The sequence below is a fragment of the Eriocheir sinensis genome, chromosome 64 (genome assembly GCF_024679095.1).
Source record: "Eriocheir sinensis breed Jianghai 21 chromosome 64, ASM2467909v1, whole genome shotgun sequence".
Classification (NCBI taxonomy): Eukaryota; Metazoa; Arthropoda; class Malacostraca; order Decapoda; family Varunidae; genus Eriocheir; species Eriocheir sinensis.
This window is the reverse complement of record NC_066572.1, coordinates 3,075,878-3,099,261: the sequence shown is the minus strand read 5'-3', so window position 1 is coordinate 3,099,261 and position 23,384 is coordinate 3,075,878. Positions and strand designations below refer to the sequence as shown.

At 42.7% G+C, this 23,384-nt stretch overlaps 2 protein-coding genes and 1 long non-coding RNA gene across 4 annotated transcripts in view; 1 reads left to right on the top strand and 2 right to left on the bottom strand.

Moving 5' to 3' along the window:
* The window catches only part of LOC126987268 (tau-tubulin kinase 1-like), a 49,556-nt gene extending 40,304 nt beyond the window's left edge, over positions 1-9,252 (bottom strand). The window contains exon 1 of one of the 2 annotated variants that reach the window (XM_050844122.1): positions 9,119-9,252. The gene's annotated coding sequence lies outside the window, so the exon portion shown is untranslated. Of the gene's footprint in view, positions 1-1,433; positions 1,503-9,118 lie in introns of those variants that run through there. The other variant, XM_050844123.1, reaches the window with a different exon arrangement.
* A 4,690-nt stretch (positions 9,253-13,942) lies between these two features.
* On the top strand, positions 13,943-20,493 carry LOC126987271 (uncharacterized). Its single transcript, XM_050844133.1, has 4 exons — positions 13,943-14,092; positions 16,792-17,061; positions 17,579-17,731; positions 18,544-20,493. Exons 1-4 carry the CDS (start codon positions 14,065-14,067, stop codon positions 19,113-19,115), a joined length of 1,023 nt encoding a protein of 340 aa, XP_050700090.1. The 5' UTR covers positions 13,943-14,064; the 3' UTR covers positions 19,116-20,493.
* On the bottom strand, positions 20,371-21,243 carry LOC126987281 (uncharacterized). Its single transcript, XR_007740587.1, has 2 exons — positions 20,684-21,243; positions 20,371-20,612 (listed from the first exon to the last, which is right to left on the bottom strand). It is a non-coding gene; the product is annotated as an uncharacterized LOC126987281 (long non-coding RNA).
* Between the last annotated feature and the right edge of the window lie 2,141 nt (positions 21,244-23,384).

The window sequence follows — 23,384 nt, the reverse complement described above, 5'->3', positions numbered from 1 at the left end:
AAAGGGTCCCAGCACTGACCCTTGCGGTAGGCACTCCACTAGTGACTGAAAACCCGTTGAGTAACACGCGTTGATATCTGCCGGTGAGCCAATCTCTTATCCACGCACTCAGGTTGTTTCCTATACCCGCTGACGAAGGAGGAGGAAGAGGAGGAGGAGGAGGAGGAGGATTAAAGACAATAAAGAGAAAAGTACAAAAAGATGACCCGGATGAAACGATGACAAGGAGGAAAGAAAAATAAGGAACAGGACACATAAGAAGGAGGAGGAGGAGGAGGAGGAGGAAGATAGCACGAGGAGGAGGAGGAGGAGGGTCAGCGGCCTACATGATTCCTTTACCCTTGAACAGCTAGAGGTTAGGACTCCCCCCTATCTCCCTCCCCCCCTTCCTCCTCTCCCCTCTCCTTTCCCTCTCCCTCTCCTTTCCTCCCCTCAACTCTCTCTCTCTCTTCTTCCTCCTCCTTCCTTCTCCTCCTCCTCCTCTTCTGACAGTGACCTTGCTCCATCTCTTCACTCTTCTTCCTCCTCCTCCTCCTCCTCTCCCTATCCCTTCAATAACTCCTCTCACCTTCCTCCTCCTCCTCCTCCTCCACGCGACCTCCTCAAAGTACTCCTCCTCCTCCTCTTCCTCCTCCTCCTCTTCCTCCACTTTTCTAGTCACCCAATCCTTTCCTTTGTCGCAGAAGAGAGAGAGAGAGAGAGAGTGGGTGGGAGGGAAGTTACCATATTTAGAAAAGTTCATATGGAGGAAATTCTCTCCAGTGATTCATTTTCTCTCTCTCTCTCTCTCTCTCTCTCTCTCTCTCTCTCTCTCTGTTGCTTAGTAGTACACACACACACACACACACACACACACACACACACATAATAATAATAATAAGAATATGTATATGTGTATGTATGTATGTTATAGAGGAGGAGAAGGAGGAGGAGAAGGAGGAGGAAGAGGAAAAGAAAAAAAAAGAAAGAAAAAAAAACAATGAGAAGAATGTATATATGTGTGTGTGTGTGTGTGTGTGTGTGTGTGTGTGTGTGTGTTGTATAAGGGTGCAAGTATCCGTGACAACAATTTTTGGTTTGGTGTATGTATGTACGTGTGTGTGTGTGTGTGTGTGTGTGTGTGTGTGTGTGGCGCGCGCGGTACGAAAAGAGAATATATTGAGGAACTTACACACGTTCAGACACACACTCTCTCTCTCTCTCTCTCTCTCTCTCTCTCTCTCTCTCTCTCTCTCTCTCTCTCTCTAACGAAGCAGGATTTATCTATAACAGTAAATTTCAATACATCCTCTCTCTCTCTCTCTCTCTCTCTCTCTCGTGTATCTTCTGTCTTCACACACACACACACACACACACATACACACACACACACACACACACAAGCACGAGCCCCCTACCTGTGTATGTGTGTGTGTGTGTGTGTGTGTACTTACCAAGGCCAGTAGTGTAAGTGGGTGTAGGTAGATGCAGACGGCCCGCCCTCCCACCTCACTCTCACACCCACACTGACGCGTCTCTCTCTCTCTCTCTCTCTCTCTGTACCCTGTCCTACTCTCTTCGCACTCTACTTGCCGTCATTTCTCTCTCTCTTGAAGGTAACTCACACAAAATATCTTCTAAATACTCCAAACAACAACAACACTAACAACAACACAAATAACAACAACAACAAAAACGTAAAAATAAACCAAAACAAAAAAATGAAAAAATAAAATCCAAAAAAATTACATATAAACAAAAGATGACGAGGAGTACCAAGATGGCCGCCGAGTAGCGTCATCCATAGCATTCGAACTTAACACCAAAAAACCCGCGGAATTATCACAAAATGGACGCGAGGGGCAGCCAAGTAGGACACACGCACACACGCACACACACACACAGGCAGGCAGACGGTGGTGGAGGAGGAGGAGGAGGAGGAGAGGGAGGAAGAGGAGGAAGAGAGCGGCGTCAGTCTGCATCCAGCCAATCACAGGCCTCCTCCGCAGTGACGTCACGGTGCGCCAGCCAATCAGAGGTCAGCCAGCAGGGTGAGTGACCTTTCTTCAAGTCTCATTGCCGGATAACGCTATACGGGGCCTCATAACGCAGAAAACGCTTATATAACGAAGAATACATAACGAAAACGGTGAAATGAGAGCATCCGGGACCTTGAAAGTGTGTTGGTTGAAAAATAAAAATATCGTTAGTGGTCGGTGACGGGACTCGAACTGGGACCGTGAGGGGAACTATGTCGGGCATCGATTGTGTCTAGACGGGTTGAAGGAACACCTCCCCCCTACCTTAACCTCCTCCTCCCGTGTTGCTATGTATCCCGCGTTGAAGTGGAGGAAAGGGAGAGAAAGGGAGGTAAGGAAAGGGAAGGAGAGGAAGGGAAAGGTAAGAAAAGGAAGGAAGGGGAGAGGGAAGGAGGGGAGAGAAGACGAAGTAGGGAGGGGAAGGGAAGGGAGGGAGGCAGAAAAAACGGAAAGGTTAGATAAGGGAGAGAGGGAGGGAATTAGTGGAAGGGGTAGGAAGGGACGAAAAGGGAGAGGATGAGGAGGAAAAACAAGAAAAGGGAGAAAGGGAGAGAATTGGAAAGGAAGAAAATAAAAGGTAAGGGAGGAAATATTAAAAAAGGAGAGGAAAAGAAAGAAGGAAAGGAAAGTAGGAAAAAGAGGAAAGGAAGGAAAGGAAAGAAATGGAGGAGGAAGAAAGGAAAAGAAGGAAGAAAGGAAGGAAAGGAAGGGAGGAAAAAGAGGTAGGAAAGGAAAGTAAGGAAGAGGAAAGGAGGAAAAAGAAGGAAGGGAAAAAAAATAGAAGAGGAAGAGAGGAAAAGGAGGAAGAAAGGAAGGAAATGAAAAGGAGATGAAGAAAGGAAGAAAAGAGAAGGAAAGAAAAGGAAACAACGAAGAGGAGGAAGGGAGGAAGGAAGACAGATGAGGGAGGGAACACACACACACACACACACACACACACACACACACACACACACACACACACACACGCCCGGTATCTTATCTCCCAGACATTAATAATACAAAGACTATCTTGGAGAGGAAGGTCCTATCGATACAATATATTTTCCTTTATCTTTCAATGCGCTTAGCTGGACACTTTCTCTTATGTTGCTGTTGTTGCTACTACTACTACTACTACTACTACTACTACTACTTAGAAGATGAGGAGGAGGAGGAAGACGAAGATATGGCAGAAGAAGAAGCAGAGGAAAAGGATGATGAGGAAGAGAAAAAAGACGAAGAAATGGAAGAAGAGGAGGAAGAAGAGGAGGAGGAGGAGGAGGAGGAAAACATTACCTTATATCTATTTATGCTGATATGATGAAGAATTAAGAGGAGGAGGAGGAGGAGGAGGAAGGAGAGAGATCAAAAGGAAAAAAAAAATCTCTCTCTCTCTCTCTCTCTCTCTCTCTCTCTCTCTCTCTCTCTCTCTCTCTCTCTCTCTCTCTCTCTCTCTCTCTCTCTCTCTCTCTCTCTCTCTTGCCACGTGGTTTCTCCCTCTCCCTCCCTCCCTCCTTCCTTCCTTCTGTTCTCATCATTATTATTATTATTATTTTTATTATTATTATTATTATTATTATTATTATTATTATTATTATTATTATTGACTTTTCTTCATTTTCTTCTTTCCATGTCTTCGTTTTGCTTTACTTTATCGGATTTTCTTCTTTCCTTGCTTTTTTTTTCTTTCTTCTTTCATCTCCTTTTTTTCTCCTTGTTTTTTCTTTCCTTTTTTTTCTTCTTTTTCTTCATCGCTTTTCTTCTCTATTTCATCTTTTCTTTTCCTTGTTTTCTTTTTTCCTCGTTTTTTCATTTCTTCATCGTTTTTCTTCGCTATTTCATCTTTTCCTTTCCTTGTTTTCTTTTTTCATCGTTTTTGCTTCTTTTTCTTCATCGTTTTTCTTCTCTATTTCATCTTTTCCTTTCCTTTTCTTTTTTCATCGTTTTTGCTTCTTTTTCTTCATAGTTTTTCTTCTCTATTTCATTTTTTTTCCTCGTTTTCTTTTTTCTTCTTTTTCTTCATCGTTTTTCTTCTCTATTTCATTTTTTTTCCTTGTTTTTTTTTCTTCGTTTTCTTCTTTTTCTTCATCGTTTTTCTTCTCTATTTCATCTTTTCCTTTCCTTGTTTTCTTTTTTCATCGTTTTTTCTTTTTTCTTCATCGTTTTTCTTCTCTATTTCATTTTTTTCCTTGTTTTCTTTTTTCTTCGTTTTTTCTTCATCGTTTTTCTTCTCTATTTCATATTTTCTTTTCCTTGTTTTCTTTTTTCTTCATCGTTTTTCTTCTCTATTTCGTTTTTTTCCTTGTTTTCTTTTTTCTTCGTTTTTTCTTCATCGTTTTTCTTCTCTATTTCATATTTTCTTTTCCTTGTTTTCTTTTTTCTTCATCGTTTTCTCTATTTCATCTTTTCCTTTCCTTGTTTTCTTTTTTCCTCGTTTTTTCTTCTTTTTCTTCATCGTTTTTTTTCTCTATTTCATATTTCCTTTTTCTTCGTTTTTTCTTCTTTTTCTTCATCGTTTTTCTTCTGTATTTCATCTTTTCCTTTTCTTGTTTTCTTTTCTTCCATTCCTTCTATCTTTTCTTCTTTTCCCTTCATGTTTTCCTCATTTACTTTCCTTTCATTCTCTTTTCTTTTCATAATTCTTTCCTCTCTCTTCTTTTTAATTAAGCCCCCCCTAACCCCTCTCCTAATGACCTATCCCAGTATCAAAGAAAACGGGGTCGAGATACCAACATTATATTTACTTTTTTATGGCAGACTTTACTAATAACATTCCTCTTATTATTTTTCATTTTTTTATTTAGTCTCCCTTCTCTCCTTCCTTTCCTTCTTCTCTCCATAATTCTTGACTATCTTCTTCTTAAGCCCCCCCATCTTCCTCCTTCCCCCCACCTTCTAATGACCTATCCCAGTATCAAAGAAAACGGGGTCGAGATACCAACATTATAGTTCCTTTTTATGGAAGACTTTACTAACAATATTCCTCTATTATTTTTTTTTGTTATATTTACATGTGTTTTCTTTAGTCTCCCTTTCTCTCCTTCCTTCCTTTCCCTTTTCTCTTCATAATTCTTGACTATCTTCTTAAGTCCCCCATCTTCCTCCTTACATCCCCCTCCCTCCCTCTAATGACCTACCCGTATCAAAGAAAACGGGGTCGTAATACCAACAATATAGTTCCTTTTTATGGCAGACTTTACTAATAACATTCCACTATTATTTTTTTTGTTATATTTACATGTGTTTTATTTAGTCTCCCTTTCTTTCCTTCCTTCCTTTCCTTCTTCTCTTCATAATTCTTGACTATCTTCTTCTTAAGTCCCCCCTCTTCCTCCTTCCAGACCCCCCCCACCCCCTCCCTCTAATGACCTACCCGTATCAAAGAAAATGGGGTCGTGATACCAACATTATAGTTCCTTTTTATGGCAGACTTTACTAATAACATTTCTCTATTATTTTTTTGTTATATTTACATGTGTTTTATTTAGTCTCCCTTTCTCTCCTTCCTTCCTTTCCCTTTTCTCTTCATAATTCTTGACTATCTTCTTCTTAAGTCCCCCCTCTTCCTCCTTCCACATCCCTCCCCCTACCCCCTCCTAATGACCTACCCGTATCAAAGAAAACGGGTCGAGATACCAACATTTTATTTACAGTCCTTTATTTTTCTTTTTTTTATCCTCTCCTTCCTTATCTTCCTTCCTCTCTCCCCACACCCACAAATCTTCCTCATTTTACTTTCTATTACTCTTCTTACTCTCCCATTTTCTTCTTCCTTTCCTCCTCTTCCTTCATTTCTTCCTCCACACACACAAAAAACTCTTCCTTATTCTCATTTTTTTTCCCTCTACTTTTTCCCCTTAGAGCAAAATTTACATTAACATTCTTTTCTTCTTTTTTTCTCATTTTCTTGTTGTTTTATTTGTCCTTTTCTTCTCTTTTCTTTCTTTTCCCTCCCTTCTCCCTTTCTTCCTCTCTACCAAACATTTCTCCCTTTCCTCTTTTTTGGGGTATAATATGGAAACTGGAGAGAGAGAGAGAGAGAGAGAGAGAGAGAGAGAGAGAGAGAGAGAGAGAGAGAGAGAGAGAGAGAGAATGAGTTAAGAAAAGACGATGAAGACAAAGTAAAGAAAATAAGATGAAAGAAGAACAAACATTAAAGAAAGGAAGAACAGAGGAAGGAGAACAAAAGAGGAAGATGATAACAAATAAGTAAAGGAGGGAAGTAAGAGAATGATAAATTAGAGAAAATAAAAATCTCTCTCTCTCTCTCTCTCTCTCTCTCTCTCTCTCTCTCTCTCTCTCTCTCTCCCTACCTTTCTTTCCTCCCTCCCTTCCTCTATCCTTCCCTCCTCCTCCTCCTCTCCCTCTTCCACAAAAAAATTCTTCCTCCCTACAATCCCACCTCCTCCTCCTCCTCCTTCTCCTCCCTTCCTTCCTTTCATCCTCTTCCTCTTTCTCATCCCCCTCTCTTTCAATACCATACTCTCTCTCTCTCTCTCTCTCTCTCTCTCTCTCTCTCTTGATCCCAGCGACCACGCGACAAGGAAGAGGAAGAAGGAGGAGGAGGAAGAGGAGGAGGAGGAATTAGGATGATTATAATAATGAGAGTAAAGACGGAAATAAGATAACAGCGGCAAGAAGAAGAAGAAGAAGAAGAAGAAGAAGAAGAAGAAGAAGAAAAAGAAGAACAGAAAATAAAATGATAGAGAAAATATGAAAATAACATAAATAATAATGGAGAGAGAGAGAGAGAGAGAGAGAGAGAGAGAGAGAGAGGACAAGGAGGACGAAACAAGAATAAGAACCAAAAGAGAAATAAAAGAAAAAGAAGAAGAGAAGGAGTAGGAAGAGGAAGACGAAAATAGATGGAATAAAGACCAAAATTAAGTAAAGAGAAATATAAAAGGAATGGAAGAAGAAGAAGAAGAAGAAGAAGAAGAAGAAGGAGGAGGAGGAAGACGAAAACAGGAAACAGGAAAAGAACAAAATCGAGCTAAAGAGAAAAATAAAAGGAATAGAAGAAGAAGAAGAAGAAGAAGAAGAAGAAGAAGAAGAGGAGGAGGAGGAGGAAGTAAACATTAAAAATAGCTCTAGAATCTCAAATTACTTTCACTTTCTCTCAAAACAGGTATCATAAAAAAAAATAATAATAACGAGAGAGAGAGAGAGAGAGAGAGAGAGAGAGAGAGAGAGAGAGAGAGTCACACACACACACACACACACACACACACACACACACACACACACACACATTTATGGAAGAAAGAAATGAAGAAAGAAAGGAAGGAAGGAAGGAAGGGAGAGCAGAAAGGAAGAAAGAAAGAAAAAAACGAGAAATAAAGGATAAGAAAATAAGAAAACAAAACAAAGACAAAACAAATATATAATAAGAAAGAGAGGAATAAGAAGAAGAAAAGAAGAATGAAAGGAAGAAAATAAGCAAGAAAACAAGAAGAAAAACAAAACAAAACAAGAATAAGATGAATAGGAAAGAAAAGAGGGGAAAAATTAATAAAGGAAAAGAAAACGAAAGAATGAAAGAAATAAAGAAACTAAACGAGAAGAAAATGAGAAGAAAACAAAACAAAGAAAGAAAGGAATAAAGAAAACGAAGGAAAAAAGAAAACGAGAAATTAAAGATAAAGAAAAGGGAAATTAAAGAAAAAGAAGAGAAATTAAAGAAAAAGAGAAATTAAAGAAAAAGAAGAAAAATTTAAGAAAAAGAGAGAGAAATTAAAGGAAAAGAAAAAAGGAGGAAAACGAAGGAAAAAAAGACAAATCAGAAAGGAATAAAGAAAGAAGATAACGGAGGAAAAAAGAAAATAAGGAAAGAAAATGAAAAAAATAAAGAAATAAAGAAAATCGAAAGGGAAAACAAAACAAAATAAATAAAAAGAAAAAATAAGAAGACAAGAAAGAAGGAAGAAGAAAATAAGACAGATAAAACAGGAAAGAAAAGAAAGAAAGAAATCCAATAAAAGAAAACAAACAAGAAATACAACAACAACAACAACAACAACAATAGGAAAGGAATACAGGAAAAAAGAAAACAAAACAAAAATGAAGAAAATAATAAAAAAGAAGAAAGAGAAGGAGACGAAATAATTAGACATACACAAAAGGAAGAAATTAAGTAAAAAAAAAAAAAAGAAAAGAAAACGGGGAGAGTAAGAAGATATTAAGAAAAAGAAAGAAAGAATGAAAAGCAAGTAATGAAAAGAAAGGACAAAGGAGAGTAAGAAAGAATAAAGAAAAAAACAATATCAAGAACAACAGGCTTAAAAACAATAACAAAAACAAGACACAGAAAGGAACCAATCACGTGACTTTTCAAAATGCGCGCCAAAACAATCTCTCTCTCTCTCTCTCTCTCTCTCTCTCTCTCTCTCTCTCTCTCTCTCTCTCTCTCTCTCCGTTCTACTTTCCCTCCTTGAAAAATTTGGCGGTTCTTAAATATTCGCGTACACACAAACACACACACACACACACGCGAAAGAAAGGGAGGAAGAAAGGAAGGAAGGAAGAAGAAAAAGAAAGGGAGAAAGGAAACGAAGGAAGGAAGGAAGGGAGAGAAAAAATAAAGAAAGGAGGAGGAGGAGGAAAAGGAGGGAAATGATGGTGGTGGTGGTGGTGGTTAGGCGTCTTTCCTCCCTCCCTCCCTTTCCTCTTTCCTTCTCCCTTTTCTCTTTCTCTCTCTCCATCTCCCTTCTTTCCTCCCTTTCCTTCCCTTTCCCTCCCTAACCTTTCTTTCTCTCCCTTCCCTTCCTACCTAACCTCTCTCTCTCCCTAACCTTTCCCTCTTTTCCCTTCCTCCCTAACCTTTCTCTCTCCCTCCCTCTCCCTAACCTCTCTCTCCCTTCCTCCCTAACCTCTCTCTCCCTCCCTTTCAAACCTCTCTCCCTCCCTCTCCCTAACTTTTCTCTCTCCCTTCCTCCCTAACCTCTCTCCCTCCCTCTCCCTAACCTCTCTCTCCCTCCCTTTCAAACCTCTCTCCCTCCCTAACTTCTCTCTCTCCCTTCCTCCCTAACCTCTCCCTCCCTTTCAAACCTCTCTCCCTCCCTCCCTTTTTTCCTCCATCCCTCTTTCCTTCCTCTCCCCCTCCCCCCGTGGCTCCGTACCTTCATGTGCCTGGCGGGCGTGCAGGGTGAGCCGCGCTGAGCCACAGGGAGCCACGCCAGCCGGGTAGTAAGGGCTCCTCTACACTTAGATGCCGGAGCGAAACACACGCGTCCGACCCCCACCGCAGCGACCATCTTACTGAAGGGAGTCTCATTATGCAGCGTTGCCAAGGCCGCTCAAATGTGTCGGACGTAAAACTGCTAGATAGGTATGGTGTTACGGAAAGGGAGAGGAGGAAGGAAGGAAGGGAGAAGGAAAGGAAAGGGGAAAGAAGGGAAGGATGGGAAGGAAGGGACTCATTACACAGCGTTGCTAAGTCCGCCCAAATGTGTCGGACGTAAACCTGCTAGAAAGATATGGTGTTACGGAAAGGGAGAGGAGGAAGGGAGGAAGGGGAGAAGGAAAGGAAAGGGGAGAGAAGGGAAGGAAGGGGTGGAAGAAGGGAAGGAAGGTGGAGAAGAAGAGAAAGGAAGGAATGTCAGAAATGCGCTAGAAATGATATAAGGAAGTTTTTTTCGTCTCCTCCACTCTTTTGACCATAGTAACAGCGGCTAGATAATGGTTTTCACAATGTTATTAAGCATTATTACTTTTACAACATAGGAAATTTAAGCTTTGTTTGTGATGCCAGTGCGCTAAAACTAATTCATTACACGCTACTTTGGCACCACTGCAGTATTGCCAACTCTTCCAGGTGCCGGTTCTGTTTTTAATATCCAGTTCTGACAGTGAAAAAATAACTTGACATTCAACAAAATCATTATAAATTACGATATACATTCTTTGCACACGGCTGACATGGCTTTAAGAGGACATAAGCAGCTATTTACCTATTACATATACAAATAGCCAATACATGCATTTAACCCATTATATTCATGCCTAAATAATCAATCTCTCTATGAATAAACTAATATCATGAACGTAGAAGAATTGGGTAACATATTCTAGTCTTTTTATCTATACTTTTTCGATTTTTTTCTACATAATCCGAAAAACTGTAGAAATGCAGATATTTTTTGTAGCTGGCAACACTGCGGTGACTGGGTCCTTGGCTACCCCTCCCCCTACCCCCCCCGAACCCCCATTTTTCCCCATTTCCTCTCTATTTTCATGTATTTATCCATTTATCTATCTATCTACAGGTATTTGCATTGATTTTGTATGTCCTTGTATTAATCTATGTCATTTTATTTTAATTTATCTAAGTCAATATATATAATGTCTGTCTGTTATGGCGATGTATATATATATTTTTTCTCTCATATTAGTGTTTTTTTTTCTCTATTTACAAACCAGTTTTCAAATTCTTCACGTTTTCCTTGTCTCATAACCTGTTTGATTACTGTTCACAATTATTATTATTATTATTATTATTATTATTATTATTATTATTATTATTATTATTATTATTATTATTATTGACCTATATAAGGCGTATTGTGATTCTCTCTCTCTCTCTCTCTCTCTCTCTCTCTCACAATCAATCACTCAATCTCTCTCTCTCTCTCTCTCTCTCTCTCTCTCTCTCTCTAAGGAAGAATAAGAAAGAAGAAAGAAAGAAAGAAAGAAAGGCATAAAGAGAGAGAGAGAGAGAGAGAGAGAGAGAGAGAGAGAGAGAGAGAGAGAGAGAGGACACCACCACCACCACCATCACCATCAGGGAAGCGTGCTGTCTATTGACCTCCAGGGCGGCGCGAGGACCAATCAGCTGTCGCCCTCCCTGCCCTGCCAGCCAATGGGGGAGGCCGGCGCGGGGTGACTGACCCTCGCCTCCGCCGCCGCCGCTGTTATATGTTCTGTACGGATATTTTTTGTTTTGGTGGGATTGCTTGTTTTATTGTTTTCCTTGTTTTCGCGTTTGTTTTTCGTGTTTTTCTTGATATTTGTTTTTTTCTAGTTTTCTTGTTTTGTTTTTTCTTGTTTTGTTTTTCTTGTATTTCTTGTTATCTTGTTTTTTTTCTTATTTTCTTGTTTTCTTGTTTGTTTTGTTTTGTTTTCTTGTTTTTTGGTGTTTTCTTGATTTTCTTGTTTTTTCTTGTTTTTTTCTTGTTTTCTTGTTTTTTTCTTGTTTTCGTGTTTTCTTGATTTTCTTGTTTTTTCTTGTTTTTCCTGTTTTCTTGTTTTTTCTTGTTTTTTTCTTGTTTTTTTCTTGTATTCCTGTTTATCTTGTTTTCTTTGTTTTCTTGTGTTTTTTTCTTGTTTTTTGTTTTCTTCTTGTTCTTGTTCTATTATTATTATTATTATTATTATTATTATTATTATTATTATTATTATCATTAGTAATAGTGGTATATTCCCTCCCTCCCTTTCTCCTTCCCTTCTTCATCTCCTTCCTCTCCCTCCCTCTCCCATCCTCTTTTCTCTCCCTCCCCTTCTCTCTCTCTCCTTTCCTCCCTCTTTCATCACACTCCTTCCTCTTATCCTCCCCTCCTTCTCTTCCCTTTCCCTTTCTCTTTTTTCATTATAATCCTTTTTTATATAGAATTCATTTGATCATATAGTTTGGGGCATATAAATTTAGTAACTTTGCATCGCTTTTTAGATCCTCTTTGGTACATTTTTCACACTTAAAGGCTTCATTCAGTTACGCTATGATGGTAAATTTTGGCTTCCGCGATGCTAAGTTAATAAGGATGGGATGTCTCACGATACCGGATGGCAGATGATACCATACCCAATACCCCGGATAAAAGAACATCAATTAAAGCAACGAGGGACAACCAACTCATACGACACTCATTTGCGATCGTGTGAATCTAATTAAGCTATAAATCATCTAGTCTGAAAGTTCTTTAATTGCGTTTGTTTACTTCGCCCGCAAATGCGCAGACCTTTGTTTAAAACTACTGGTCCGGTACGTGTAACTTCTAGGGAGTGACACCCACAGGGGGACATCCGGGTAACCACAGTGTGCCTTACCAGGGGCCGTATGCTCAAAGGTGGTGATAACTTACTCCCGGCGGCGGTTATAAGTGACTGGTCCCGTCCTAAGTTAATACCGAGAGAGAGAGAGAGAGAGAGAGAGAGAGAGAGAGAGAGAGAGAGAGAGAGAGACGGCATGATGAAGTGATTGATTTAAATTAGTCCGCCTTTCCTCGTTTTCTCTAAATCCCTGTTTCTACATTCTCTAGTTTGGCTCCAAGCAGCGTCACGCATAAGCCACGCCTCTGCCGTGTCTCCTCCCACAAACCTGCGTGTGACTTGACTTGGTGTATATAGACTTATGACCTGAGGCGCTGCACTGCCCGAGGAGAGGAGCAGCGTCCCCGCACTGCAGCGTCCACACCACCAGGACGAAGAGGACACCATTGGAAGAGCTCTTTTTGAAAACACAGTAATGGAGACAGTAAAGACTGTACACACTTTGGAAAAAAAGAGAAAAGAAAAGGAAGGAAGAGGAGACTTAAAGAACTTTAGAAACTCAAAAGACCCAGACCGAGAAAGACAGACCACAGACCCAGAAAAAGCTAAGTCTACAGTATATATACCAAGTCAAGTCACTCTGCTTCAAAACTGCCACCGGTACGCGCTAGAGTCCCGACATAGCGGCCCTGTGTACAAGGCTGCTGGGCGCCATTGTTGGCCCTTCGAGCACCGCGCCGACTTTGAACTGAGGTAATAAAAACATAATTTTACCTGTTTTGGAAGCGGATTCGGCTGGTTTTTAATGTAACAATGCCTTGGTGCCTGGCCTTCGGGTGTAGCAACATGCCACAGAGGGATAAAAAGTGTATAATTTAACTGCAAGGCCGCTGAGAAGACAGAGGCGTGCTAACAGTGAGTCGTCTTGGGAGGAAACCATCACAGCAGCAGCCATACGTGGAAGACAAGGACGACGCCATTGGAAATTTATTTGAAAATGAACACACGGAAGAAACAAAAGCAACAGTACAGAAATTTTGGACAATAAGAGAAAAAACGGTGAAAGAAAAAGAGGAACATAATAGACCCAGACAATAGAGACATATCAAGGAGTGCCGTTACAAAGGCGAAACTCCCGACCGATTACGACTACGACCGATTACGATTACGACCGACCTACGACGACTGATGAGATTGCGACCAATGGCAACCACTGAAACCAAGATGACAGCCAACCAGGAACAAGGAAGCTGTTTGTAAATAACCGCCAAAAACAAGCGATGCGGTGAAATGAAGTGAATATAGTGAAGCTGAATCAGATATAAGACCCAGACCACAAGACCCCAATAGTTGCCGTCTAGGAGATTAGCCAGACCACTTCCTGCAGGACTGGCCACGTTTTCCACTTTTTTCAGTCTTCCAGCGAGTGTTGGAGTGCGAAGTGCCCCCAGCTCCTCTCCCTGGCCGTGACCTCGTGTGACCTGACCTCTACTTACAACAGGAACCATTCACCTGCCCGCCCTTTCCACAAGAACCCTCAAATACCTCCCCTGCTTCGTACATCGTGGCCAAGATGTGATAACCTAAGGAAATATTGGTCCTCCCCTTCAAAGCCCTAAATAACACACCCTGCCCACACCCTGCCCTTCCCAGCCCCAACACACCCTGCCCTTTCGAGCCCCAACGCACCCTGCCCTTTCGAGCCCCAACACACCCTGCCCTTCCCAGCCTGCCCCACCCTGCAATTCCCAGCCTGCCCCACCCTGCCCTTCCCAGCCTGCCCCACCCTGCAATTCCCAGCCTGCCCCACCCTGCCCTTCCCAGCCTGCCCCACCCTACCCTTCCCCGCCCCAACTCATCCACCCCTGCCCTGCCTTCAAAGCCCCATTCCCAGCCCCATTCCCACCCCCTGCCCTTCCCAGCCTCAACACACCCTACCCTGTCCTGCCTTCAAAGCCCCAACACACCCTACCCTTCCCAGCCCCCCCCAACTCATCCACCCCTGCCCCGCCAACTGTTGCTTCACTACAGGCTCCTCTCCCTGGACGTGACCTCGGCTGACCTGACCGCTCCTCTCACCATGCCCTTTCCTCAAGAAGACGCAAACAGTAAGTATTTCCCCTTGATTTGTACAGCCTGGCCAAAATGTGGTAAACTAATGAAATATTGGTTGAAGACATCTTGCCTAGACACACACCAACACATCGGCAGAACGTATATTTGCGTAATTATTCTTAGGACTAAAACTATTAAGCCGCTGCTGGAATGAGTGTTGATTGCACTAAGTAAAGACTAGTTATAAAATATATTTACACTAAGTAAAAAAAGTTATAAAATACAATGACATATGTATAGAAGTGAAATAAGTATTTATATTTTTATTTCTGAAAGTAAAATAGAGTGATTTAGGTTGGTTGGTACTTTCGCTACTCACATCAGCTATTTCTAAAGGTCAAAGAGAGGGTTAGTCGGGTTCTAATGTGTGTTTCTTGAGGTTCACGGTACAGAGGAAGGGTCACTACCACCAGGGTCATAAAACTACCCCTGGAAATGCCCACAACTCTTACGAAAGCCTTGTCAAATGTGTTTCTTTATGTTCATGGTACAGAGGAAGGGTCAAACTACCACCAGGGTCATAAAACTACCACTGGAAATTCCCACAACTCTTACGAAAGCCTTGTCAAATGTGTTTCTTTATGTTCATGGTACAGAAGAAGGGTCACACTACCACCAGGGTCATAAAACTACTCCTGGAAATGCCCACAACTACTACGAAAGCCTTGTCAAATATGTGTTTCTTTAGGTTCATGGTACAGAGGAAGGGTCAAACTACCACCAGGGTCATAAAACTACTCCTGGAAATGCCCACAACTCTTACGAAAGCCTTGTCAAATGTGTTTCTTTATGTTCATGGTACAGAGGAAGGGTCAAACTACCACCAGGGTCATAAAACTACTCCTGGAAATGCCCACAACTCCTATGAAAACCTTGGCAGATGAGTGTTTCTTTAGGTTCATGGTACAGAGGAAGGGTCAAACTACCACCAGGGTCATAAAACTACTCCTGGAAATGCCCACAACTACTACGAAAGCCTTGTCAAATATGTGTTCTTGGGCGGCAAAATATCTTGTAATACAGCCCTTAGAGTTGACATGTTCTATGACAAGAGTGTGTAGGAACTATAGCGATTGATTGATTGATAGTTTATTGTTCCAAGGCTACTTTACTGGAGACTGCCATGGTGGTGAGGCAATGCGTTGATGTTGAATGGGAAGAGACCGGCTCGGCTGAGGGTGGTGAGATATCTTGATGGGAGGTGAAGCACGTCTACATGGTATGAGGTGTAGCGAGGTATGCCATAGGGGTGAAAGGGGGATTGATGAAACTTGAGAGCACATACTACTTCAGTGTTCTATGTATACTACAGATAGTAATACAGAATTGAGATATAAATAGTAGAAGGGAATAGGATGTTGTTTTTATAGTAGAAGAAGCAGGTTTAAGGAAAAAAAAGAAAGAAAACAATAATGAAAAAATAGGCCCACTACTCACTCCTAAAAAGAGTTAGAGAAGTGGCTGAAAGATAGGTCAGTTTCGGGAGGAGAGGTGTCCTGATACCCTCCTCTTGAAAGAGTTTAAGTCGTAGGCAGGAGGAAATACAGATGAAGGAAGATTGCTCCAGAGTTTACCAGCGTGAGGGATGAAAGAGTGAAGATGCTGGTTAACTCGTACGTAAGGGATTTGGACAGTACAGGGATGAGCTTGAGTAGAAAGTCATGTGTGGGGAGGCCGCGGGAGGGGGGGAGACATGGCAGAGTTTACCAGCATGAGGGATGAAAGAGTGAAGATGCTGGTTAACTCGTACGTAAGGGATTTGGACAGTAAAAGGATGAGCTTGAGTAGAAAGTCGTGTGTGGGGAGGCTGCGGGAGGGGGGAAGGCGCAGAGTTTACCAGCATGAGGGATGAAAGAGTGAAAATGCTGGTTAACTCATGCATAAGGGATTTGGACAGTACAGGGATGAGCTTGAGTAGAAAGTCGTGTGTGGGGAGGCCGCAGGAGGGGGGAGACATGGCAGAGTTTACCAGCATGAGGGATGAAAGAGTGAAAATGCTGGTTAACTCATGCATAAGGGATTTGGACAGTACAGGGATGAGCTTGAGTAGAAAGTCATGTGTGGGGAGGCCGTGGGAGGAGGGGAGGCATGCTGTTGGTGGGTTTTATAAGATGGGTAATTAAATTCACATGTAAGTCAATTTTGGTGGGTCCTGCTTCTCTTCCAGCACTGAAACACCACCCCAATACATCACTTTCTCTCATATGTCACCTAATTACTATTTAAAATTGTGTATAAAAAATTCTGTATATATCAAATAAGGCTGTACAGTGCTTTGAATTAACTTATTTACAACGTGGTCAAATTATTTAGAAAGAAAGCCTAAAACAGTTTATATACTCAATGGTAGGTTTTGTAGCGCTGTGGCAGGGAAATGCGATGATAGCCTCCGTGGTCTTGTGGTCATCGTTCTCGGAGCTTAGCCAAAAAACTTACCATCCCAGTGAGGAAGGAATGAGAAGGGTGACAGAAGGGTGATAGATATGTCTGGGGAAGGTCTGGGTACTACAGCATACTTCTAATTGCACGTCACAACACTTTCAGGGATGGACTGGAAAAGACCGCGGAAACCAAACTTCACAGAGGCTGAGGTGTTGGCCATGGAAAAAGGGTGACAGAAGGGGTGATAGATGTGTCTGGGGAAGGTCTGGGTACTACAGCATACTTCTAATTACACGTCAAACACTTTCAGGAATGGGATGGAAAAGACCGCGGAAACCAAACTTCACAGAGGCTGAGGTGTTGGCCATGGTCACGGCCATCCGGGAAAGATACGATCACCTCTATGGAAGGTCGGCAAGGTATTCCACCAAGGCTGCAGCGTGGAGCCAGGTTACCGAAGAGGTCAACGCCGTGGGAAGAGCTCAGCGCGACATCGGTGAAATTCGCACAAAATTCAAACATTATAAATCAGATGTGAAAAAAAAGAGAGCTAAGGACCTTCAGTATCAAAAAGAAACAGGTATGTTGATAAATTACCACCGGAGAGCATTATGACATACAAAATGGTTTTATTTCTTTCATATGTGACGGTGATACCCAAGACAAATTTTTCAGGCAAATATCTCCCTTTCTGTTAACCCAGTAGCAGCGGGGATCATGTTTCTTAATGGTCCCTCTAAGCGAGAAAAATGAGAAAAAATCATCACTCACACAAACCATTTCAAAATATATATCAAAGCATTTGTGATCAGATTATGTATCATCTATTTTGGGGGTGTAAATCATGGCACAAATTTGGCCCGTCGCTGCTACACGGTAAAGCCACAAATTCGGCTGTCGCTGCTACACGGTAAAGCCACAAATTTGGTCTGTCGCTACGGTAAACCTAATAATTTGGCCCTCGCTACATACAGTAAAGCCACAAATTTGGCCCGTCGCTGCTACACGGTTAACAGTATAATGTAGTCAGAGGGATGATGTTCACGTCATAAGTTGCCCGCTGGATGTTGCTGTTCATCACTTTCCTTTCTCCTCAGGTGGCGGCCAATCACAAAGGCTGGTGTATTCGGAGGCAGAGGAGACCACGCTAAGCCTCCTTCCCAAAACAGCCACCATTGGTACTCCGGGTGCCCCCTGTGGCTTGCCTGGCCCCTGTGGTACTAGGCTAGACCAAGTAGCGCTGACACGGGGTAAGACATGGAGATATATTTACGTTATGATCTAAAATGTGATTCTTACTGAGTGATGACTGTTAACCATTAAATATTGTTATGTGTGTATTGCTAACATACACCAGAGAGTCCAAATTTATACACATCAGTTATATTGTTGTATTTAGCGCATTTAAAACCAGGACCAAGCAGCTATTTTCCACATTTGAAATAGAGTTAATACAGGTAACTCTCGATGTACGCGAGTCTTGTGTCCTTGAAGAGGTCGCGTAAATCAAAAACAATGTAAATTCAACAAGAGGTAGGTTTGTATCTTTGTTGCCTACTGTATCACTCTGACTCCTCTCCCTCTCGTGGTTCCTCCTCTGGCTGCCCTTCCCCTCGTGGTAGGACAGCAGCGAGGGTGTTGTTGTTGTTGTTGAGTAGCGTGGCAGCGTGGGTACTGTGTTGTTGTTCAAGTGGCGCGCGGGAAGAACTGAGCTCAGCTGTGTGGCCGCGGCGCTGTGTGAGTCCACTTGCGTGAGACATCCGCCGGACACTCCATAAAATATCGCGTATAAGTAAAAAAACGTGTAAATTAAACCTTTATTTGGATTTTAGACCACGCGTTAGTAAACCAAACTCGCGTAAATCGAAAGTTCCCTGCACTTGTCATAAATTTTCAGTCTTAAATCTACAGAAAACCTAAACTATTCACTTGATTTATGATATTTAGTATACCTTGGAGCTAGGGACATATTCCTCAAGGCTGCTGGGAGGGTGTAGCAACTTAGGAAAGGTTTAATAATACTGCTTTACCACACCATGTATATGATGTGACCTCCTTACAGAACACAACCAGGACGTACCGGTGGCTGAGGAGGAGGAGGAGGAGGAGGAGGTGATGGCTGTGAAGGATGAGGAGGAGGTGATTGTGAAGGAGGAGGAGGAGGTGATGGCCCTGAAGGAGGAGGAGGTGATGGCCCTGAAGAAGGAGGAGGTGATGGCTGTGGAGGAGGAGGAGGAGGAGGAGGAGGAGGAGTGGAGGCAGGCACATCCCCGCATCATTGAAGTAGCGAACGGTCTTGCCGAGGCCCTGGAAGACCACTCCTATATGGCGTCTCAGGGCACACCAAGCCAGCCCTCCAGGCCCTCGCCAAGCCACCCCTACGCCCGCCCAGCCAGCCTCACCCCCACCCATCAACGCCAGCCCGGCCTACACAGGAGAAGCATCCGGGGAGCATCAACGTCACACCGCACACGGGATTTAGAATTACTTAACCAAATGTTCGAGGTTCACAAATCACTCGCTAATTCAGTTGAGAGATTGAATACCACATTGGAGGAGGGGTTTGCTCAAGTGACTCAGGCCGCTGGGGAAATTGCAACTGCCATTCGGTATGCTGCTGATAAGGTGTCTTGATAATGTGCTGTGTTGAAGTGTGCTGGGGAGGGGCAGGTCTGTCTGAGTGAGGAATGCAGTGTCCTCACCCTCTCTGAGCTATCTTTCTCTCTCTTTCTCAAACTTTTGTCTCTCTTTCTCTCTGTTTTGTCTCTCTTTTGTCTCTCTTTTGTCTCTCTTTTGTCTCTCTTTCTCTCTCTTTTGTCTCTCTTTCTCTCTCTTTTGTCTCTCTTTCTCTCTCTTTTGTCTCTCTTTCTCTCTCTTTTGTCTCTCTTTCTCTCTCTTTTGTCTCTCTTTGTCTCTCTTTCTCTCTCTTTTGTCTCTCTCTCTCATTGTATTTTCTTACGTCTCACGGGTAGGATGAGAAAGAACAGTTATTTTTTTATAATGTTTAGTGACAAGCTTTGGACTAATCACTGTGATATACATGTGTTCCTTCACTGAATATATTTGTGTATTATGTATATGTGTGAGAGTGTCCTATGTGTCCCCTATGTTATATTTGCATGGGACGGCTGCAACACCTGTGATAGGCTCATCTTTTTATCATGTATGCAATTCTCAAAAACTGGACACTATAGACAGGACAAGCTATTTAGTGTACAATATTGATGTTGGTTTTATATACATTGTCTGGCTCTGGGTTACAATGGGCATATCACGCATTTTTGTGTTGGCTGTTGGGGGACGGGGGAGCTGGGTGTGCCGGGGAGGGAAGTCAATCATGTATCATTGTTGGTGTTGGTGTGTTGTGGTGACGAGCGAGTGTGTGTTTGTTTTCTGAATGAGTCCGTTGTACCGCACTCTAAAATCTGATTGTGGTGTCATCTGCCATCCGGTATAATGAGAGATCCCATCCTTATTTTCACGTCACGGAACCCAAAATTTAGTATCATAGAGTGACTAACTGAAGCTTCTTAAGTGTGGAAAAGTACCATTGAGGGCGATGCAAAGCTGAACAGGTCACAGGAAGAAGAAGAATGATTAATGATATCTTAGTTTTATACATTTGCTTTTATAATAATGTAAATAAACTTGGGCGGCACAGATCCCGACAAGCAGGTACTGTGTCGAAATTCATATATGTATACAGGATGGGATGTCTCACGATCCCTGGGTGGCTCACAACCGAGAGAGCCCGGGTTCGATTCCCGGGCGGAGTGGAAAAATTTGGGCGGCTTTTCCGATGCCCTACGCCCCTGTCCACCCAGCAGTGAACGGGTACCAGGTATTAATCGGGGGTTGTGTCCCGTCTCCTGGGGTCTGTTCCCTTCTCCTATAATTCCTTCCCCTTCTGTCTCTCTCCGGCATATGACCACAGATGTTGGGTTGTGTCCCGTCTCCTGGGGTCTGTTCCCTTCTCCTATAATTCCTTCCCCTTCTGTCTCTCTCCGGCATATGACCACAGATGTTGGGTTGTGTCCCGTCTCCTGGGGTCTGTTCCCTTCTCCTATAATTCCTTCCCCTTCTGTCTCTCTCCGGCATATGACCACAGATGTTGCGCCCACTAAACAAAACCTTCCAACTTTCCTTCCCATTCTGTCTCTCTCCGGCATATGACCACAGATGTTGCGCCGACTAAACAAAACCTTCCAACTCACGATCCCTGGATGTTTCATGACTCCACAACGGTATGCAAACCCAGTCTTGTTTTTATTTCTTTATATAATTCGTTCATCTCCAATGTGATATGAATCTCCTATGTGATATGGAGTACAGACCTTCGGCAGTGATGTCCATCGGTCCTGTTGTATCCTACCAGACTCCCACGACTGTACAACTAAAGGTAGAAATGTGTGTTTAATCCAGCTTCACGGGTAGGGTAAGGTCATTGAGATAGAGAGCAGTTATTTTTATGTACGTACAATTAAGGAGCTTGGGAATAACCACACATGACCTAGCCATTCACATGTTTTTCATTTCATTACCCCGTGGCGTGAACAGAACAGCTTCATTGAGCACATAACAGTTATTGAAGTACATAGGATAAGTCTTCTACGTCTTCACCCAGTAGCAGTGGGGATCATGTTTCTTAATGGTCCCTCCAAGCGAGAAAAATGAGAAAAAATCATCACTCACGCAAACCATTTCATAATATATGTCAAAGCATTTGTGATTAGTTTATGTATCATCTATTTTGGAGGGTTTAAATCATGGCACAAATTTGGCCCGTCGCTGCTACACGGTAAAGCCACAAATTTGGCCTGTCGCTGCTACACGGTAAAGCCACAAATTTGGCCCGTCGCTGCTACACGGTAAAGCCACAAATTTGGCCCGTCGCTGCTACACGGTAAAGCCACAAAATTGTCCCGTCGCTGCTACGGTAAAGCCACAAATTTGGCCGCTGTTACACGGTAAAGCCACAAATTTGGCCTGTCGCTGCTACACGGTAAAGCCACAAATTTGACCTGCTACACGGTAAAGCCACAAATTTGGCCTGTCGCTGCTACACGGTAAAGCCACAAATTTGGCCCGTCGCTGCTACACGGTAAAGCCACAAATTTGGCCCGTCGCTGCTACACGGTAAAGCCATAAACTGTTGCACATGACTTTCTACTCATGCTCATCCCTATACTGTCCAAATCCCTTATGCAAGAGTTAACCAGCATCTTCACTCTTTTATCCCTGTGCTGTCCAAATCCCTTATGCAAGAGTTAACCAGCATCTTCACTCTTTCATCCCTATACTGTCCAAACCCCTTATGCAAGAGTTAACCAGCATCTTCACTCTTTCATCCCTGTGCTGTCCAAATCCCTTATGCAAGAGTTAACCAGCATCTTCACTCTTTCATCCCTGTGCTGTCCAAATCCCTTATGCAAGAGTTAACCAGCATCTTCACTCTTTCATCCCTGTGCTGTCCAAATCCCTTATGCAAGAGTTAACCAGCATCTTCACTCTTTCATCCCTATACTGTCCAAACCCCTTATGCAAGAGTTAACCAGCATCTTCACTCTTTCATCCCTATACTGTCCAAACCCCTTATGCAAGAGTTAACCAGCATCTTCACTCTTTCATCCCTGTGCTGTCCAAATCCCTTATGCAAGAGTTAACCAGCATCTTCACTCTTTCATCCCTATACTGTCCAAACCCCTTATGCAAGAGTTAACCAGCATCTTCACTCTTTCATCCCTATACTGTCCAAATCCCTTATGCAAGAGTTAACCAGCATCTTCACTCTTTCATCCCTATACTGTCCAAACCCCTTATGCAAGAGTTAACCAGCATCTTCACTCTTTCATCCCTATACTGTCCAAATCCCTTATGCAAGAGTTAACCAGCATCTTCACTCTCTCATCCCTATACTGTCCAAACCCCTTATGCAAGAGTTAACCAGCATCTTCACTCTTTCATCCCTATACTGTCCAAACCCCTTATGCAAGAGTTAACCAGCATCTTCACTCTTTCATCCCTTTCATCCCACACATGAAAATGGAGTCAGTATGGTTCTATATAATTTCTCCAGCATATTTATCTTTACTTATATATCACCTTAGCACTAATAAAGGAATGATTCATCGGTCAACCAAACAAAATCTATTGGGGTGACACGGGATAGGATAGTGCAGTTAGGATTAGGAAGTGGATGGGATAGTGCATTGAGGAATAGGAAGTGGATAAGATACTGCAGCGAGGATTAGTGAGTGGATAGGATAGTGCATGCAGTGAGGATTAGGGAGTGGATAGGATAGTGCAGTGAGGATTAGTGAGTGGATAGGATAGTGCATGCAGTGAGGATTAGGGAATGGATAGGATAGTGCAGTATGGATTAGGGAGTGGATAGGATAGTGCAGTGAGGATTAGGGAATGGATAGGATAGTGCAGTGATGATTAGGGAGTGGATAGGATAGTGCAGCGAGGATTAGGGAGTGGATAGGATAGTGCAGCGAGGATTAGGGAGTGGATAGGATAGTGCAGCGAGGATTAGGGAGTGGATAGGATAGTGCAGCGAGGATTAGGGAGTGGATAGGATAGTGCAGCGAGGATTAGGGAGTGGATGGGATAGTGCAGCGAGGATTAGGGAGTGGATAGGATAGTGCAGTGAGGATTAGGGAGTGGATGGGATAGTGCAGTGAGGATTAGGGAATGGATAGATAGTGCAATAAGGATTAGGGAGTGGATGGGATAGCTAGTGCAGTGAGGATTAGGGAGTGGATAGGATAGTGCAGTGAGGATTAGGGAATGGATAGATAGTGCAATAAGGATTAGGGAGTGGATGGGATAGCTAGTGCAGTGAGGATTAGGGAGTGGATAGGATAGTGCAGTGAGGATTAGGGAATGGATAGATAGTGC

Excerpts from the sequence above, each read along its gene's own strand:
- LOC126987271 (XM_050844133.1), top strand. The coding sequence starts at position 14,065 with ATGCCCTTTCCTCAAGAAGACGCAAACA. Across the intron at positions 17,062-17,578 it reads TCAGTATCAAAAAGAAACAG|GTGGCGGCCAATCACAAAGG; the intron begins GTATGTTGATAA and ends CTTTCTCCTCAG. Across the intron at positions 17,732-18,543 it reads CCAAGTAGCGCTGACACGGG|AACACAACCAGGACGTACCG; the intron begins GTAAGACATGGA and ends ACCTCCTTACAG.